The 20,819-nt window shown below is 34.1% G+C and overlaps 1 protein-coding gene across 11 annotated transcripts in view; it reads left to right on the forward strand.

Moving 5' to 3' along the window:
- Positions 1 to 20,819, forward strand: part of STAG2 (stromal antigen 2) — a 136,519-nt gene that overhangs the window by 112,615 nt on the left and 3,085 nt on the right. For 10 of the 11 annotated variants that reach the window (XM_038588251.1, XM_038588250.1, XM_038588246.1 and 7 more), the window contains 8 exons: positions 1,064 to 1,165; positions 3,338 to 3,486; positions 5,130 to 5,258; positions 9,194 to 9,417; positions 12,341 to 12,530; positions 12,621 to 12,731; positions 15,722 to 15,848; positions 16,886 to 16,963. In XM_038588251.1, the coding sequence (XP_038444179.1) occupies positions 1,064 to 1,165; positions 3,338 to 3,486; positions 5,130 to 5,258; positions 9,194 to 9,417; positions 12,341 to 12,530; positions 12,621 to 12,731; positions 15,722 to 15,848; positions 16,886 to 16,963 (1,110 nt within the window). The remainder of the gene's footprint in view (positions 1 to 1,063; positions 1,166 to 3,337; positions 3,487 to 5,129; positions 5,259 to 9,193; positions 9,418 to 12,340; positions 12,531 to 12,620; positions 12,732 to 15,721; positions 15,849 to 16,885; positions 16,964 to 20,819) is intronic. The other variant, XM_038588252.1, reaches the window with a different exon arrangement.

The following is a 20,819-nucleotide window of genomic DNA, read 5'->3' on the forward strand; positions in this document are numbered from 1 at the left end:
ACCTTGAGTAATTCAACACTTCTTGTGTTTCTTCATCTGTTCCACTGTGATAACTAAGGTTCCTTTAGTTTGATAATCTGATTTGATTCACAGTGGGTTATTCACAATTTTCATAAGTACCTGTGAGATTCTCTAATTTTTAAGTGGTAGTAGAAAGGATATTAATTGTACTAATGAAATATAACTAAATATGGTAAGATAGTTTTTCTTTAATCTTTCTCATGTAAAATCTAATTATAAATATAAACTTTAAAAGCCTTTGCTGTCACCAAATAAAATATGTAATAAATTTGTCAAAACCAAATTAATTAATTCTCTCTTTGAAATATTTTGCTATGTGATAGAATTCTAGCACCATTGTAAATTACTTTGGAACTTAAAGTTGTTTGGCATTATCATTTTTACATTTTTTAAAAGAAACTAAGGTTTGTGAAGTCGTTTTGCAAATTTTAAACTTTTTCGACAGGTATTATAGATTAAAGTCAATTTTATTAGTCATAAGGGTATGGTTATCCTGTTATAACCATCTGATAGTTATATATTCATTTTGAAACAAGGTCTTACATTAGAAAATATTTCATGTTCATTAAATGCATAAGGTAAATGTCACACACAATGAGTTTTCTTTTAAGTGTTAGTATGCTGTAGTTTCTATAACCCAAATTAATAAAGTTGGAAACTGCATGAGACCTACATGCCAGTAACAATAAGTTATAAAAGTAACTGATTATATCCAATGTCCTCATAGTTCACAGAACACAAGAATTTTATGTCCTTTGTGCTATTTCAGAAAGCATGCATAGGCATTGTTTTACCCCACACCTCCTTAAAACCAGTCTGGAGCATAAGGTGATTGGATCTCAACTGCTGTTTTGGAATTTACTAGTGTTAGGGATTAATATGCTTGAAAATTATCTAAAGTTTCAGTGACATTCTTTCTGTCTTTGAATGCATAATTTCAGCCAATTACATATTTGTGACATACATGACTAACATAAAATTAGTTTTATTGTCCAGGAGTTTTAAGAGATAACGCTCTAATTTATACAAATTTCTTTTCTAGTATTATAATGACTATGGAGATATCATCAAGGAAACCATGAGTAAAACAAGGCAGATAGACAAAATTCAATGTGCAAAGACCCTTATTCTCAGTTTGCAACAGGTAAGATATAGAGTACCAACTTCAGGCAAACATAATAATACCTAATAGTTTTCAATGTAACAAGTAGAAAACTGGGCAAAGGATGCAATAGACAGTTCATAAAAGTAGAAATACAAGATTTTCAGTCTCACTAATAGACACTCTGCAAGTGGGATCATTTTTTGCTTTCGGACTGGCAAGATGGGCAGAACTTAGAGCTATCTAAGCTATGGGGGAAATAGGTACTGTCAGCAGTATATATTGGCACAGCCTTCCTGGTAGGCAGTTTGGCAATATATGTCAATATTTACAATGGTATATGCCATTTGTGGCAGCAATTCTACTTTAAAATTTTATCCAAGGTGATAATAGGACAAGTTTGCAAATTACACATGGCAACATTGTTTATAATAGCAAGAAATTAGAAATAATCCAAATGCCCATCAATAGGATATTAGTGAATATATTGTATAGTGCATATAAAATATAAAATTAGTGTAGATTTGTATTCACTAATATGTAAAGATAACAATATATAGTCTGAGAATAAAATTTAAAAGATTATAGTATAGCATCCCTGTAAAATTGTACTCACCTATATATCTATCTGGAAAAATAGTTACGAAAATTTTAGCTTTGGTAGGTTTAGACTGAATTTTACTTTTTCATTTTCTTATTTTAGTGAGCATTTACCAATCTTATAACCAAACTCTACCGTATTCATTTACATTTTGACAGTGGTATATAATTGGTAGGTATAATTGGAGGCAGGTATAATTGGATAGAAATAATTTACTTAGTATACTTTTGTCTCTGGAGACCAAGTGCATGCAGAACATAAGCCAGCCTTTCTCAATTTCATAAGGTTTCTTGCTTTTAAGAAATCTAGGTGTTAAATTTCTTAATTCCATTTGCATATTTGGATATTTATTAAAGCTAATAGAATATAAAAGGTATTGAAAGGTTAACATTAAAGTAATTTTTTTTCCTATAAAATGTTATTCACTGTAGAAATTTTAGAAGATATAGAAACTAGAAAAAATACAGCTTATCCTTGTTTTTCACTAAAATACATTTTTAGGTTTTTTTAAAAGATTTTATTTATTTATTTATTTATTCATGAGAGACAGCGAGAGAGAGGCAGAGACAGGCAGAGGGAGAAAGCAGGCCCCATGCAGGGAGCCCGACGTGGGACTCGATCCCGGGTCTCCAAGATCACACCCTGGGCTGCAGGCGGCGCTAAACCGCTGCGCCACCAGGGCTGCCCACATTTTTAGTGTTTAATAGCCTTCTTAGTCTTTTTATGCCTGTATGAAATCTTAAGTTTTATAAAACTGAACCATATTGTGCATTCTATTTAGCAAGCCTGAATTTTTTATGTTAATAAAAGCATAACACTTTCGTACCATTACATACTTTCCAATTTTTAATGACTGTATAGTGTTGCATTTTGCATACAGGGATCATAATTAACCAAGATCTCTTCTTGTTTAATGCCGAGGACTTTTGTAATCCTTGCCATTACAGATAGCACTAAAACATTTTTGTACCTATGTATCATGTACAAATATTATTATACCTTTGGATAAAGGGCAGTAATTAGAATTGCTTTGTCAAAGGACATCAAAATTTTACAGCTTTCAATACAGATTCTTCTATAGAAAGGTTATCTCAGTTTGTTTCTAGCAGGTCAGAGTACTCATTGCATGATAACTCTTAACAGTAGTAGCCATTATCTATTAAAAACCTTGGCCATTTGGTAGTTGAAAAATTGTTTTGTTGTGCTTACTTAGGATGAAAGATCTTGATGTGAAGATTTATCATGTAAATGTAAAATAATAGCATAGTTGCCTAATAATTGAGTGGATTTCTTTTTTTTCTTTATATTTTTATATGCTTTTTTAATATCCAGTTAACACCAGAATAGATTGTGCCATAACTAACCTTAAGAGTTTCTGGGGAAAAAAAAGGTTTCTGATGTCAGTAACTACCTCTGGTCTGAATATATGAAGTACTATATTTTTGGTCATTTGTATCATGTTTTTAAAAAATCCATGCTTTAGAATAAAATGCAAAGCTTTATTTATGGAACATCTAGTATGTTTTAAATAGAGAATATGTGATCTTAATAAAAGATATTAGTAATCCATAATTATAACAAAAGTTTAATATGCTTTCTTTCTTTCCAAACAGCTTTTTAATGAAATGATACAGGAAAACGGCTATAATTTTGATAGATCATCCTCAACATTTAGCGGCATAAAAGAGCTTGCTCGACGTTTTGCTTTAACTTTTGGACTTGATCAATTGAAAACAAGAGAGGCCATTGCTATGCTACACAAGTAATCTCCAAATATTTTATTCAGATCTCCTGTTTTTTAGTCATGAAATTTTTTTATTTATCCCTTATTTAGAATAACCAAACTCAATAGATGCTTTATTGTCTTTTTGAGAACCAGTAATAATGATATCTCCATTAACACATGTGTTAGGGTTCAAACTCCTTTTATAGAAAATCTTTGCTTTAATTAAAACAATACAGAATCTTTATACATTATGTGAAGAAAAGCAACATATATTCATCAGGTATTATAAACTCTCTTAACAGCTTTTATTATAATCTCACTGCTAGGCAGAGAAATTTTTGAGATTTGATTCAGTTTTTCTCTTTCTGGTTCTGTTTTCTATTTTGTCATGACCTTTTCCTTTGTTTTGAGCTGCAACCTTCTTTCTCTCTGCATATATTCTTTGCTTTATCAAAATTGGAAATGATCTGATTTAATTTGGGGCATGTAATTTAGTTGATCAATCATACTTTCAAATATGAGTATATTTTAGAGTTTTAACATATCCAATACATGGTCAGTAATCTCTTTATTTCTTAATTCTAGATGAAGAGCCTGACCTTTGGGAAAACTAAAACTCTTTTATGAAATTTCTCTGTTTGATTTGTGTCTCTTTTAGTCCTTGCTTACTTAGTTATAAAAATGTTAAATGTCTCCCTACAGAGATTTTTCTGCTCTTTAAGTTAGTCCCATGCTTTCCCCAGCTTTAATTCACTCTCTCCTTTCACTTTGCTGTAGAAGTTCAAATTCCTTTTTATGCCTTTTAATAATACATTGGATGATAATTGTAGGTAGTATTTAAGGACCACACATGTAGTGATTAGTGATTATCCTGAGAAGGTAATATATTACTTCTTCATGTAGTAGCCTGCCTTCTTTTCTCCCCAATTTAATTTGGATTTTTACACAGTTACATTTTGGAAAAGGGTATATGATTATAATGTTGAGGTGTTATCTTGATTTGAAGTATTTATTATTAAGTAAATATAGTTAAAATAGGCCCTGAGTAAAGTTTAATTCTTTTTTTTTAAATTTATTTATGATAGTCATATAGAGGGAGAGAGAGAGGCAGAGACATAGGCAGAGGGAGAAGCAGGCTCCATGCACCGGGAGCCTGACGTGGGATTCGATCCCGGGTCTCCAGGATCGCGCCCTGGGCCAAAGGCAGGCGCCAAACCGCTGTGCCACCCAGGGATCCCGTAAAGTTTAATTCTTAAAACATACTCTTAAATGGGTCATTATGAAGAGTTTTCAATAATTATTTTTAAGTTTGTTCTATATGTTATGATAGGTCTCCTTTATATCCTGAAAAATACAGAAAATGTACTGATCATTACATGAGAGAATTTGGGCTATTTTCTATGGAGAAGAGACCTGAGGAAAGAATGTAGAAAAACCACAATCAAAGTAAATGATAGCTATATTTGTGGGGTTTTGTTGTTTGTTTGTTTGTTTTAAAGTAACAGTGACATAAAATGTAAATTTTCTCATTCTTACACTATAGCCTCCTTATTCTCTTTATTCCTCAGATTAAATGCATGGCAGTGGAAACATCTTAGTATGGAACGAAACTAGAGAGAAATTGCCTAAGTTACCAAATTTTGTATTGTACTCCTTTAAATGTTTCTTTATTGTTGCAGAGATGGCATAGAATTTGCTTTTAAAGAGCCTAACCCACAAGGAGAGAGCCATCCACCTTTAAATTTGGCATTTCTTGATATCCTGAGTGAATTTTCTTCTAAACTACTCCGACAAGACAAAAGAACGGTGTATGTGTTAAAAATATTCTATTTAATTTTGTTTTGAAATTCTTAAGGATGAATTGTTATACTTGATTTTTATCCTTTTTGCACACACACAGATTAGAACTGTAGGATTACATTAATGCACAAAAAACTTTAGAAAATTTATAATTTAAGGATTATAACTATATTTTATGCATTATACTCCATTTTAATTCTGTATGTTCCCCTCACAGTGTAGTTGTGGCTTTAGAGGTGTAACTTGAATGCTTTATGTATCCTCATCTGCATTCTTCACTTAGTATAACCAAGGAGGGAACATTGAACAGACAATAATATTGGTAATTCATCCAAGAGCATCTTAGCCTGTGTACTAAGCTGTGACTATACTGGAAAGTAGGTTTCCTTTTTATCTTTTTTGTTTTAACTACTAGTCATATCCTTAGCAGGCCGGCCAGTAAGACAATATTTTTTCTAGTATAGTCTCCTAAAATGGCGACTTATGTTCTAAAAGAGCCCAACGAATGCAATTAAATTCTCAAAATTCATCCCCTCTTTGAGGTATAAAAGGGCAGAGGAATATGAATAACTCAGTATATGTAAGTCTTCTGAAAGTCTATCAGTATTTTGCACATAAAGATGTATACATTTTACATGTAATTCTAAAGCAGACCAAACTAATCCCTGGTGATACAAGTCACAGTAGTGGACACTTTTAGGGTTGGGGATTTTGAATAGGAAACAGGACATAAGGTACTTTGTAGGAATGTTCTTTATCTTGATGTATGGGTTACATGACTGCATTTATTTGCAAAATGGTCTGACAGTACTCTTTAAGTTCTGTGCATTTTATTACATATAAATTTATCCCAATTAAGAATTAACACTGTTAATCAGAGAAATACAACTTTTAAAAAAGATTTTAGTTCTTCATGGGAGATAGAGAGAGAGAGGCAGAGACATATAGAGATGGAGAAGCAGGCTCCTTGCATGGAGCCCGATGTGGGACTCGATCCCAGGACCCCAGGATCATGCCCTGAGCCGAAGGCAGATGCTCAAACTCTGAGCCACCGAGGTGTCCCAAGAAATAAAAATTAAAGCAATGAAAAACCATTTTTTGCTTAGCAGATTAGCAAAAAATAAGAAGTCTTGATAGTCCATAGCATTGCCAAAGATACGGAGCAAGAAACTTTTATACATCGTTGATGACTATAAATTGGTATAAGACCACTTTGTGGAGCCATATGACAATGTCTAGTAAAGTTTAAGATTCTCTCTACCTCATGATCCATTAATTCTATTCATAGGTAGATAACCTACAGAATCTGTTACATGTGTGTACATGGAATACCGTAAAAGAATTTGACCATCACATTGTCTGAATAGAGGAAAGTTCAAAGGAACTTAACATCCATCAGTTAGAAAATGAGATCAGTAGATTTTTATACAAGGGAATATCATAAGCAGTCAAAATGGTTAGATTTTTTTCAAAGTAAATATTCCTTAATTTTCTTAAACCACCCATTCTTCAAATTTCTGATAGTCTCATGTCATAAAAGGCTTTCTACAGTTCAATTGAATTGGGATTAAAATAAGATTCACACATCCGAATTAATTTTTTTAAATTTTTGTCTGTTTATTGTGGTATAATAGACAAAACTAATATATTTAAAGTGTACAACATGATGATTTATATATATATATATATATATATATATATATATATATATATATATATAGTGAGAGGTTTCCTCTGGTCAAATTAATGAACACATCCTAAATCTCATATATTTACCCTGTTGTATTTAAATATAAAAACAGTTTAGAACACTTAAGTGTTCCTCTGTTAGCAAATTTCAGTTTTACAGTGTTAGAATAATATAGCATCAGCAGTTATCACCACAGTAATAATTAATAAGTTAGATCCTCAGATCTCACTCATCTTTAAAATTTTTTATCCTAACTTATTGAGATATAGTTGACATATAACCTTGTGTAATTTTTAAAAAAGATTTTATTTATTTGAGAGAGAGAGCAAGCACAAGTGGGCAATAGAGGCAGAGAGAGAGGGGAGAAGCAGGCTCCCCACTGAATGAGGAGCCTGCTATGGAGGTCGATCCCAGGATCCTGGGACCATGACCTGAGTGAAAGGCAGATGCTTAACCGACTGAGCCACCTAGGTGCCCCTAACATTGTGTAATTTTAAGGTGTACAATATGTTGATTTGATATACTTAGATATTGGAAAATGATTAACACCATAGCATTAGGCAATGCCACTTTTCCAAAAATGGTTATTTAAAACATAATGTCGAGTACAAAAGGCAAAGTATAAAACTGTTCTATAATGTTTATAGACAAATATATAGTAAAAGTATATTATGACTTCACTCCTGTGGAATTTAAGAAACAAACCAACATGGGGATTGGGATAGGGAAAGGAGAAATAAACCAAGAAACAGACTCTTAACTGTAGAGAGCAAACTGATGGTTTCCAGAGGGAAGGTGGGTGAGGGGATGGGTGGAATAGGTGATCAATACTAAGGAGAGCACTTGTGATGAGCACTGGGTGTTGTATGGAAGTGTTGAATCCCTAAATTCTAAACCTGAAACTAAACACTGTATGTAAACTAACTGAAATTTTAATCAAAACTTGAGAAAAAAAATATATATTAAAAATATAAACGTATGTGTCAGGATGTAAGATCAGGTTAGTAGCCTTTGTGAACAGGGAAGAGAACAAAGAGAAATAGCACCAGCAAGGGCTCCTTATCTGGAATGTTCAGTTAAGCTATGTGGTAGATACATATTTGTAAATCTCTACCCGTGAGTATATTTTGGCTCAAGCTCCATATGTTGTCATAGATCGGTACCGGTTTTTAGACTGACAGTATATAGTCCGCACTTTGAGGAGTACTATACTACTGTGTATAGCTGAAATATAATTAAGAAATACCAAGCGAACACCATGCAGTATCTTTGTAACTGATTCTTCCTATCCTTTCTCTTTAATGGTGTTCAATACTTGTGATTTTGAATTGATTGGAATTAGTTATTATGAAGACTGCAGATTATTTGCATTGCACTTTAAAGTTAGTTGATGAAATTTGTGTTCATGTATTTGAAGAATAGATAATAAAGCACTGAACTCTTAGTGTCAAAAACCTGAGATTTGAATCATGGTTGTATTGCTTTCTCATTCTTATCCTTTGCTTCCTCATCTGTCAAATGAGAATATCTCCCTCCCAGGATTATAAGAATAGAGTTGAAGAACCCAAGAGAAAAATGCCTTACATAAAAGTAGTCACACAAATGTTAGTTGAATTTTGATTGCTATATTACATATCAGCCGTAGAATCCTTGTGATACTTGGATCCAAGGGTAAATGTATGACTTCCATCAGGCTGAAACTTTTTTTCAGATAGGAGCCATATCTTATTCATTTTTGTACCAATCCCCAGTGCTGGGGCCTAGTGACATAGTGGTTGCTTGACAAATACTAAGCTGTAATGCTCTGGATTATTTCATTTAATGAAGAATCTTGACGGATACAAAATTGCTCATCAGTGTACTGATGAAGCCAAGATTGAATTGTGAAGTGCCCATGCTTAGACAGCTGTGTGTGGTAGAACTGGGATTAGAACCCAAATTGCATGGTTTTAAATCTAATCCTCTTTCCAGAAATATGCCTTGGGTTTGTTCTTCTAGCAAAAGACCTGTAAAGTTAGAACAGAAACATATTAGAAAACACTAACATCCTTCAGTTGTTACTGTATGCTTTGAGGGAAATGTTTGTTTTGTTTCACTCTAATTTACTTTTCATTTAATTATAATAAAATCATTGAATGTTCCTTATGGTATGTGAACATTAAGATTATTTTAGAGAGGAATTAAATAAAAAGGGGGAAAATAACTATGGCAGTTTTATGTGTTAAAGCCTAATGGTTTCTACTTCTTTTTAAGGTATGTTTACTTGGAAAAGTTCATGACCTTTCAGATGTCACTCCGAAGAGAAGATGTGTGGCTTCCACTGATGTCTTACCGAAATTCTTTGCTAGCTGGTGGTGATGATGACACCATGTCAGTCATTAGTGGAATCAGCAGTCGGGGGTCAACTGTGCGGAGTAAAAAATCAAAACCATCTACAGGAAAACGGAAAGTAGTTGAGGGCATGCAACTTGCACTCAGTAAGAACATAGTTCATTCTCTTTATATTTACCCCTTATGTTTAACAACTGAATTGTCATTAGGTTCACCTTAGTTTTAAATTTGAGATACGTGTTGTTAAATAGTATCCTGTATAGTGTGTCCAGTTATGTGTCGAATGTTTTAAGCATTTTATATATATAAACTCAGTTCTTAAAGCTCTTTAGGTATATCCTCATTTTTCAGAAGAGAAAACTAGTACAGAGAGGTTAAGTAACTTACGTAAGGTCACACGGCTATTCACTGGCCAGACAGTCTCAGGCTGGAACTTCTGCTTTTTAATCATGATGCTATATTTTATATGTATAGGGATATGGACTCAGCATCATAGAGCTAGTTGTTACCTAAGAGATCAGATTATCTAGTTTAAGTGTGGAGCAGCAGATTCAGAGAGGTTCTCACGAATTTCTGTGAAGAGGTCATTTATCATGAAGAACTTGATAGAGATATAAATTCTGTCTGTAATCTTAGAAGTAGGAATGCAGTATGACACTTGAATCTCTTGGATTCCTAGCACTATTATAGGGTTGATTTGTAATGGGCCTGGGGATTTTTTTCCTCTCCTTTGGAACCTTTAAACAAATTAGCATAGTTGCCAACATTTGTTTCATTTATTGCTGAATAACAAACTACCCCAAAACTTAGGGACATATCAGGGACATGATGTCTGATGTTTCAGCCAGGAGAGAAGACTCAAAGGCTGGTGATGAATTCTGTGGAGGCACCTTCAGTTAAATATATATCTGCTGCCAGCTATCACCCTGGACTTAAGCTGGATTATCTGTTAGAACACCTACATGTGGTCTCTCCATGTGGCTGTTTGGCTTTCTCACAGCATGTGACTGGGCTCCAAGAGCAAATATCTGAAGAGAAGTAGTAGAAGCTACCAGTTTTTTAAGGCCAGAAACTGGCACAGCATAATTTCTACCATATTCTCTTGACCAAGCAATCAGGGCTCAGCTTTAAGGGGATAGGACATAATTCCCCACCTCTTAATGTGAGGAATGTCAAAGCTTTAGGGGCCATATATTCTAATTGCCATATAATTCTTCAGCCATCATCAGGTATATAGAGTTCAATACTTCATTGTCCCGTGGTTGTCTTTTGTCCAGTAATATAAATGCATAAACTTATAACTGGTACAACCTTAGATTTACACTTGATTATGTAATCCCAACATCTCCAGTCTGTGGGGGAAATCTCTTTTATAGTATCCCTGACCAGTTAAAATAGTTAGGGCTAATGGTCTATAGGAAGTTAAGTTGTTGTTTTGTTTTAAGTTGAAAAGTTATCTGATTAAAAGATGATGTTTCCTGCACATCACTTTAAGTTTTTCTCATCTGAACAAATAGTTGATTGTTAATGGATTTATGCTGGGCCATCAAATCTCTCCTTTTTATTAGACTACATAGAGAACAAATGAATTGGTATTTATATAACATCTTTTTTTTAAGACTTTATTTATTTGGATGAGAGAAAGAGCAAGCACAAGTTAGGGGTAGGGGCAGAGGTTAGCGAGAGAAGCAAACTCCCCACTGATCAGGGAGCCCTATATAGGGCTCAGTCTCAGGACCCTGGGGTCATGACCTGAGCTAAAGGCAGATGCTTATTAACTGACCGAGCCACCCAGTTTATATGACATCTTGAAGATAAATCTTTTACAGAAAGAGTCAATACTCTTTGTTTAGGTTTTTGAAAAAAGACATAGAAATTGGGGCATTAGTAAGTTATAAGAAGAAAGGATGGCTACTGATAGATTGGCCAGATCAGTGTAAATTTGAAGGGAAAATTAGAGCCTAAACACTGTAGAAATTAATGGCTGATGTAATTATATTTCAGATTATGAAATTTGTCTGTCTAAGGCATTAGCTACTAGTACATATTCCTTTTTCCTCTTTTCTTAAAAACACATATCTATGCACATGTGTAATCTTCTAATAAAGTAGTTTTCCTGCAAGTCGTCAAGTGCTATCAGTTTCACCTCCCAAATCAGTGGTTTTAAAAAAATTACTATGAATTCAGTAACACTTGCATGTGAATTTGTCTTTTATTAATCACGGCAGCATCTACAGATTTGAAAACAAATAGCTTTGGCAGGTGTGAAATCTGTTTTTGGTCTAGTGCTTAATACGTATATGGATTTGTGCTCCCCTTGGAGTTGGTGAGCATCCTCTAAACTAGGAGTCGTTCTTCCATTATATCCATTCCTGTTTCTACCTCTCACTCACTTGGGCTATACAGTTAGCCTCCTAACTGTCCTGTTTGCTCACTAATCTTTGTTCTTAAGTCCACCTTCTACACTGCCACCACATACTTTGACTAAAATATGTAGCTTCCACATTGCTTCCCTTCCATAAAACCTTTGGCAGTAGTTCCCGCCACCTTAGCACAGCTTAGACTTTCCATAAATTGATTCATGCCTCTTTATTCAGCCTTACCTTTTGCCATTTACCCTAGGAGCATCAAACTCTTAGTTTGAACCCTATGAAATTGCCATTTTTTGCAGGTCAAGAATTGCTGAATATCAGCAAATTGGTATGGTTCAGTTGTCATGGTTTTGTGTCTCAATGTTTTTGTTTATGTTCTTCCCCTGCCTGGAAATTATCACAGTGTACACAGTATCTACTCTAACTAGAAGGCACTTTTGGGTAGCTGACTCTGATCCTTTTCATTGCTCCCATTCCACCTGTGCTGCCCTCTCTTATAGCACTACTACACTGTTGTCATTGCGTGTGTTTTCTTTGTCTCGAAGGACAGGGATTGCACCTGTTATCTTGGTATCCCCATTTCAAGCACTAGCATGTGGAAAGCAACCAGATGTTTGTTGACCTGAACAGGTTATATTAGATATTTTGGGTAGTCAAAATTAGTGACTGAACTTAATTGCTATTAATTTTCTCTTAGCTGAAGAAAGCAGTAGTAGTGACAGTATGTGGTTAAGCAGAGAACAAACACTGCACACCCCAGTTATGATGCAGACGCCACAACTCACCTCAACGATTATGAGAGAGCCCAAAAGATTACGACCTGAGGATAGCTTCATGAGTGTCTATCCAATGCAGACTGAACATCATCAAACTCCTCTTGATTATAAGTAAGTACATTTGATCATTTTCTGTACTATAACTTTATTAATTACATAGAAAAAAGTTAAGTTAAAAGAAGAATAAAATTCTCCTTGAAGCACGCAGGTAACATGGATGTTAGCTCAAAGACAACACGAGGAAGCAAGGCAACAGCAGGAGAGAGCAGCATTGAGCTATGTTAAACTGCGAACTAATCTTCAGCATGCCATGTAAGTGAGAGTGCCTTATTGTCTGAGTCTAGGAAGTTCACTAATTCATTTTAACATATTTTAATGTGTGCCTTACCTAAAAATTTCAGCAAACTCTTTAGAGTAAGCTGAAATAATCAAGGAATTAAAATTTGGTCTTTCCAACAGAAGAAGACATTCAAAGTTAAATATTCACTAGTTAGCTAAAGGACCAATCTTAGGTTGATCTGTTGGAAAAGTTTAAATTTGAATCCTTGTTTATTTTGGTACACAGAATTATAGCTAAAAATCCAGTTTTGTTACACCTTAATTGATTCCCCAGCTTAGTCCAGGCCCTCATCCCTCATCTGAACCATTGTATTAGCTTGCTAACTTGTTTTCTTCCCTCAAATCTCCCATTTATCCTCTCACCAAACTCCTCCCCTCACTCCCCATCACCGCTCCATCATTCACACTGCCATCAGAAATTACTATTGTCGAATAAAATCTGGTCATGTAACTCTTTGACTTAAACCTTCCCATGGCTCCCCATTCTCTACAGGATAAAGTGCAAACTCCTTAGCTCATGGCATGCAAGATCTTTCAAAATATGGCTCCTGCCTACATTTTAGTATCCTATCCCCCATTGCTTGGCAACCGGTAAAATTATTGTAAAAGAATAATAAGCTCAGGTGTCACCTTAAGTGAAGCTGTGGTCATCTATGCTCCCATAACACTATGTATATTCATATTTCTTATAGCATCACATTGTACCGTAATTATTTTTTTTATGAACTTATCCCTTTCTCTAGACTGTGAGCTCCTCAAGGGCAGGGACCACTTTCATTGCCTGGTAGTACTTGGCATGTAAAAAATGCTAAGTAAATGTTCATTGAATAAATAAATGTCCAATGCAAAGAAATTGTAGTTTAACTTTTAAATACTTTGTACTTTCTTGGAATCTGTATGAGACTTTTATGAATCTTTACTAGCTTTGAGCTCTAGAAGACATGGCAGAAAAGCACTCTTTAGATGATTGGTACAAAAAGGGGATGATAATGATTCTGATTATCTAAGTTTTGAGTTTGAAAACTTTGTAACATAATGTGGTATATGTTTTAATATTGGGAGATAGTAATTGTTACCTTTTTAAATTTAAGTTTCATTTTGTTGGTTTTTAAATGATGAGGATTGCACCTGTTTTTCTTAACAAATGATCATTTACCACATGAATGGTAACCTATTAAAATTTGCTTTAGTTATTTCTGTAGTGATCTTATCAACCTCTACAGATAGAATACACTCTATTGCATATATAGATTCTGATCCTAACTTGTCTAATACGGTCATCATCTATATGACCTGGTTCTACCCCCTGTTTTCTGTTTCTGTGGCCACATGCCCCATAATATATTATTTCATGCATAATTCAACAAGCTGATTTCTTAGCTTCCAACCAGTTACCAGTTCAAACAATCTGGAATTCTACCATACAGTCATTTGGTCTGTATCTCTCCCCTGAAAATTTTCCTCTAGTCCCTAAGATCTTCCATAGCATCTCATTACTCAGTACCATTTATCATTATTCTTTTGTTTGTAGTTTGCTTTAATTCTACAAGTTTAAGAGATAAACTTCCCCAGGTGACTATAAGAGATTATTCTGTTTAAATAATTATTACCATTAGATTCTTTTGGTGGTTGTGCCATAAGTGGTCTGTTGCCTAAGACTTGAAAATATTTTTGTTTTACAGTGATTTTTCTGTAATGGTATCTGCTCTATATCTGAAAATACTTCCCAAGTTATCTTTTCATTTTTTTTATAGTTTATATCATACATATCTTCTACTCCAAATGAGATGCAGAATGGATTTCTGGTTTTCTGTAACATGGTCCACAAAGCACACATAACTTCCTTCATACTTGCCTCTACCGAATATAGTAAAATTGTCATTTGCTGTCCAAACCTCTTAGAAAATAGGGACCATTGTCAACATATTCATCCAGGTAGCTTGGATTAGCCATCATGTTTTATTTTCATACTATTTTTTTAAACTCAACATAGTATTGTGTAAATTGTAAGTAAATAATTGATTTTGATAGTGGTGGGAATCGATAAATGAGTGAGAAAAGAAGGCTATATTAGCCAAAATGGGCAGCTAGTTACCTTCAATTTCACTGTTATGTTGACTCCTTCATGCTGATCTGGGCTAATTTATGAACTTGAAATTTGAGTTTATTCCTTTTAATTATGTGATAACATACAGAATCTTTTTTACATTTCTACATATGTCTTAGTTTTGAATTTCATAGGACAAAATCAGTATAAATGTTACTCATTTCTTCCTGAAGCAGAATTAATCTCTTACAAATTTTTTTTTAGCACTTGATACATACTTCTCTTGTGATATTTCTCATATTCCATTACAATTAATTATCTCTTTTTCCCCATAGTAGACTGTGAGCTCCTTGAGGGCAGGAACTATGTCTTATTTATCTTTTTTTTTTTTTTTTTGCATCCATAGGACATAAAAGAAGCCTGGCACATAGTAGGCACTTGTGAATGAATGAGTGAGTGAGTGCCTGGCACAAATTAGGTACTGAGTGAAGGAGTGAGTGATGGGTAAAATTAATATATATTAGTGAAAATATATGTATTCTGAAAATGTCATTTCTTTGGTCTCTGTTTTATATTTGTTTATTAATTTGTACCCTGCCTACTTTCAAAAAGGATTTGAGGTATCTTGTCTGTTCCCATGTGGGAAATTCTCTTTGAACTTTTATATGGGATATCAGAACTATCAAGCTAAATGTATCAAAGTAATGTAGAATAAACAACTCCTTCGCATTTTTAGACAAGTGAACATTGGGGTTTTGACATCATTGATGACATGATCAATGCCTAATCATTTTCCCTGACCTTTAATTCCATCATTTTCCATTACACTTCAATATAGAGAGCTACATAGTTGCTGCCAGTATATTAATAGTCACAACATTGGTTCAGATCTTGACCTTGTTTTATATTTCTCTAGTCGACGTGGTACAAGCCTAATGGAAGATGATGAAGAGCCGATTGTTGAAGATGTTATGATGTCCTCAGAAGGGAGGATTGAAGATCTTAACGAAGGAATGGATTTTGACACCATGGATATAGACTTGGTAAGAAACTTAATGATTTCTGTCAAATTTTCATTTAAGATCTTTTGGAAATAAGTTGGGATTAGAGGAAATACTTTCCATGACAAGTAAGTTTTGCAAAAAGAGTAAATAAAATAGTTGCCACGTATTTTGATATATGAGAAGGATTGAGGAGAGGGTGAAGTTGAAGAAGGTGTTAACTCTTAGTTTAAGAGTTCAGACTAATTAATTAATTAATTAGTTCAGATTAATTAATTCAGATTAATTTAGGAATATATCAATTTAAAGAAAACCTTTTCTTACTATTATATCAGGTATTGTAGCTACTGTATTTTCCATTTATTTGCCATTATCAAAACAATGCATTAGTTCCTTGATACTACTACCTATTACTGAGACAAATTTCCATGTTAAATAATAAAATTACTTAAACTTGGAAATTTAACAACTATATATGAGGGTAGATTCTTTATTATCATATCACATAATAGGAGTAGGAGTTTATCATATATAAAATGCTTCTGTGCATTTCATCTTGCTACATATATCATTCAACTTTGTGAGGTAGGTTGGGAGGATGGAAGATACTGAAACTTAAGACAATTAGCCCATCCAAGGAGACAAAACTAAGCAGTAAAGCTGAGACTTTTACTATAAGCTAGTCTTCTGATTCTACTTCTTGGAATACCATACTGTATTCTCCTTAAAAGGAAGAAATAAATAAATATGTCTTCTCTTCAGAATACTGTAATTTGGTATCTTTAAAAGAAAATGATATGAGAATGGCATTTTTAAAGTAAAACAGAAATGAGTTTTCTAGTTTTCATCTTTGAGAATAATTTTCTGTCAATTATTTGCTTTTTTATTTTAATTTTTTAATGGTTTGCTTTTGTATTTTTATGCATTCTGTTGTTTAAATACATAGTATTTAAGATACAGTAAGATACACTTGCAATTACATATGCCATGCGAACACTTAACAATAATTTTAATATTTTTAGCCGCTACCTGGTTTATAGATAGAGCAATTGTCAACTCTTCCTTTTCTTTTTCTTTAGCCACCATCAAAGAACAGACGAGAAAGAACAGAACTGAAACCTGATTTCTTTGATCCAGCTTCAATTATGGATGAATCAGTACGTTCAGTTTAAATGTACCCCAGGATTGCAAAATCAAAAGTACAAGCAAATCCCTAAGTTTGAGATTAAAGAGCTGGGACAGCCCATTGAGAATGGATAAAAACAACTGGACAGGAGAAAAAGAGGCAGGCAGGAGAGATTTCAGGAAGAGGGGAGGGGTGATTCAGTGGTGGTGACAGATTATAAGTACCTTTGAATCCCTGGCCAACTGGGACTTGAGTGTTATGTTAATGAATTTAGACTTTTCCTGTAGGCTTGATTTACCCATTGAAAGATTTTGAATGAGAGAGTGGCATGATCAGAATTGTGTTTCAGAAAGATTTCCTTGGCATTTATGGATGGATAGAATGAGTGATAAATCATAATCATAATATGAAGACATGGTAAAAAATAGAAATTGAATAAAAGTTTGATAATAAAGAGAAGGGAGTTGAGGTTGCTGGTTATTATTAGGTACTGTCAGTTCTGTTTCTTAAGTACATCTCCTGTCTGTCTCCACTGCCATATTATCCCTGACAGTGTCTTGGTTCAAGTCATCTTCAGTTTTTACTTGGCCAATTGCAGTAGCCAGGCAGTGATGATTTTATTCATTTTGAGTTTTGCCTAGCATAATAGGTGCTTAGTTTTATTTGTTAGACTAATCTCACTGCCACAGCACTCCTTTATAGCTCTTTTGGGGTCATCTTTCTAAAATGCAAATCTGCTCCTCTTCCTCATAGTTTAGGTCTTTCATGGATTTTTTTTCCCCCTCATTACCATTAAGAAAAAAGTTTGAATTCTCAGTGTGGCAAACAGACTTTGTGTTCTTGCTCCTTTGCCGTCTTAACCTTAGCTTTTTCCTTACATGCATACTGCTCTCCAGCCATACCAAGTCTTCTTGTTCCTCTTGGACATACTATACTCTGTCTTGACACCATCACTATGTATAGGCTTTTCTCTCTGCCAGAATTGTCCTTTTCCTTTTCCTCTCAGGGAATTCATCCTTTAATAGTTCTGACATTTCCTTTGAAGTTTTTGATGACCCCTCCAGATAGATTCTTGGCTCTCAACACTTTGTGTACATTTTTATTTTGATAATTATCAGATTTGTGTAGTGAAATAGGATATTACATTTCGCTTAATAGGCTGAACGTCAAGCAGTGATGATTTTATTCATTTGAGTTCTGTCTAGCGTAATAGGTGTTTAATTTTATTTGTTAAATGAATAAATGAACTAGTTAAGTTCCCTTCCATCTCAGTTTTTAGTGTCTACCCATTTGTGCTCCTTCCTCCCAATACCTGCTACCTCGGGTGACATTGGCTAAGGCTTCCCTTCCATGCCCCAATTTCTACTATTCTCTCCTTGCCCTTCCTCACCTTATAATCTGCTTTCAGATAGTTCTTGGAAAAATGTTGACCTACTAACACACATCAACATATTCTATTAATAAGGCCAGTTACTTAGTCAGAAGTTACCGTTTCATAGAACAGCAAGTATAGAAATCTTTAGATAAGCTAAGTTACCCTGAGATCCTTTAAGTTGATGTGTCTCAGTCTCTCATGTAGCCATGAATCATCTGGAGATCTTATTAAAATGTAGATTCTGCTTCAGTAGGTCTGGAGTATGGCCTCTGATTCTGCATCTAACAAGTGCTCTTGAAGTTTCAGATCCGTAGATCATACTTTTGCAGTAGCATAAGTGAGTTAGGCCTACTCATAAGTCTATAGTTGATGTGCATATTGAAGTATATAGTTCCCTGATAATCTAAGATTATGTATCTTCCAGTTTGTTAAAGAAAATGTGAAGACGGTGACTGATAGGGAGTAAAAGAATCTTTTCAAGTAGATAGAATGAAATGCAATAATTCAACAATTTTTATTGAGCTGGAATTTGGTGCTAAAATGAGTTTGATGCTCTCCCTGCCCTCCAGGAGTTTGTATTCTAGTTCACCTTGACTATCGCCTTGAAATGAGATGGTAGCTAGTATTTGAGAACTTAATGTGCCTGAAGCTGTGCTAGGCATGATTTAGTTGGATCCTCTTAGCAACCCTGTGAGAAAGGTGGTGGGATCTCACTATTAGTTACACTCAAGCACACTCGGGACTAAAGAAGTGGTTCATTGACTGGTTCAGAGTTTTATAACTCTAAGTGTCAGAGTAGTAATTTGATCCAAGTTCCTTTGATTTAAAAATCTCATGCTGTCTCTGCTGGGTACTTCCCAGAACTAAACTCAGACCTCATTTAAAAGAAAAACCAAGAAAACTAATTTAGGAATTGACATGATTAACTGTAGTCAGAATTATAAGGGCAGTTAGAGATCTTCTTTGTTTTCATGTGTTCACCTAAAGTTAGAAGAACTTGAGGCATTTGTTTCCTTAGTCATTTAATAGATTTGCAGAAAGGTGTTCTTTACTAATAATGAAATAGCAATGTAAATTATGTGTGTATATTTTTGACAACATTTAGAGAAAACTACAATCTGAGTGAGGCCACAGATAGGGACCTAATAATTGTTATTTATAGAATTTTTGGCATTCTCCTGCTTTTTGAATATGTTATGTTATAACTAAGAGGATAGTAGTTTAGCTGCTTCTACTAAAATTAGGAAAATGAGCACACATATCTATTCCTGTAGTTTTGTAGTATTACCACATGATGGCAGCAGTCACATAACTGAGTGCCCAATAATCTTGAAAGGTTCAGATGGCTAAAGAACATTTTGACCAAAAAAATAAAAAATAATAAAAAAAGGGACACCTGCGTGGCTCAGCAGGTTTAGTGCCTGCCTTTGGCCCAGGGTGTGATCCTGGAGTCCCAGGATCGGGCCCCACATCGGGCTCCCTGTGTGGAGCCTGCTTCTCCCTCTGCGTGCGACTCTCTCTCTCTCTCTCTCTCTCTCTCTCTCTCTCTCATGAATAAATAAATAAAAATCTTAAAAAAACCCTTTTGACCATAAAATGTATGTATATTATATATATTTATATAGATGTTTAGGATAATATATATTTAAATTAATACTAGTTTATTTTAAAATATACATCAAACTTTACCTTCTGTCTGAATAATGACTTAAAGAAATAGAATAACAGAAATTTTTAAATGTAAAAATCTGTGTTTGCCTTTATACAGTAGCCTACATCTGTTTTTACTCAAGCTTGTGATAAGTGAGTCATCAAAACAATAGTAAAATTGGGACTTAAACCCTTTTATACCCAGTTCTAAGTGAAATAACCCAAAACATCCTAGTATAGATGTTTTAAGTTATTACTAAATTTAAATATATCCTTTGTAACACAATATCCACATGATTCAGAAGTGGTAGTATAAAAACTCTGAGCAGCTCAGTTTTGGGTTGCATATACCAAGATTGAAGATTTATGGTTTAGTAAGTTCCTATAAACAATATTAATTTATTTCATTGTGCCAGTCATCACTTTCTGCTATTAGTGGGCCAGTATTGCTACAACACACTAAAGCTTCCTATTTATACTTTTTAAATATATGCTTATGTGTTTATTAATGTTAACACCAGAAACAGGGGTAGTTTGTTAGTACAGAGAGAGTGTCATTGATGTCATTCTTCTATGTTGAGATTCTCATGTTAGAATTATCTGTATTATAAACTTGGTTAAAGAAAGGTTTAGTCTAATGGAGCTAACTTTATATTCTAGTAGAAGAATCTACTTATAACCTAGTCTGTACAAACAGAGGAAAAAAAACCCATTCACATGATTTCTAGTTAGATACTCTACACTAGGAATTGCTAACTAAGATTTTATTCTTTCATTCATCATCAGACTTTCATTACCCAGAGTCACAGGATATTATGGCTAGGCAGGACCTTTAAAACATCATCTAGGCTTCTTTGGTGGA

This window comes from Canis lupus, chromosome X (genome assembly GCF_011100685.1).
Source record: "Canis lupus familiaris isolate Mischka breed German Shepherd chromosome X, alternate assembly UU_Cfam_GSD_1.0, whole genome shotgun sequence".
In the NCBI taxonomy this organism is placed as follows: domain Eukaryota; kingdom Metazoa; phylum Chordata; class Mammalia; order Carnivora; family Canidae; genus Canis; species Canis lupus.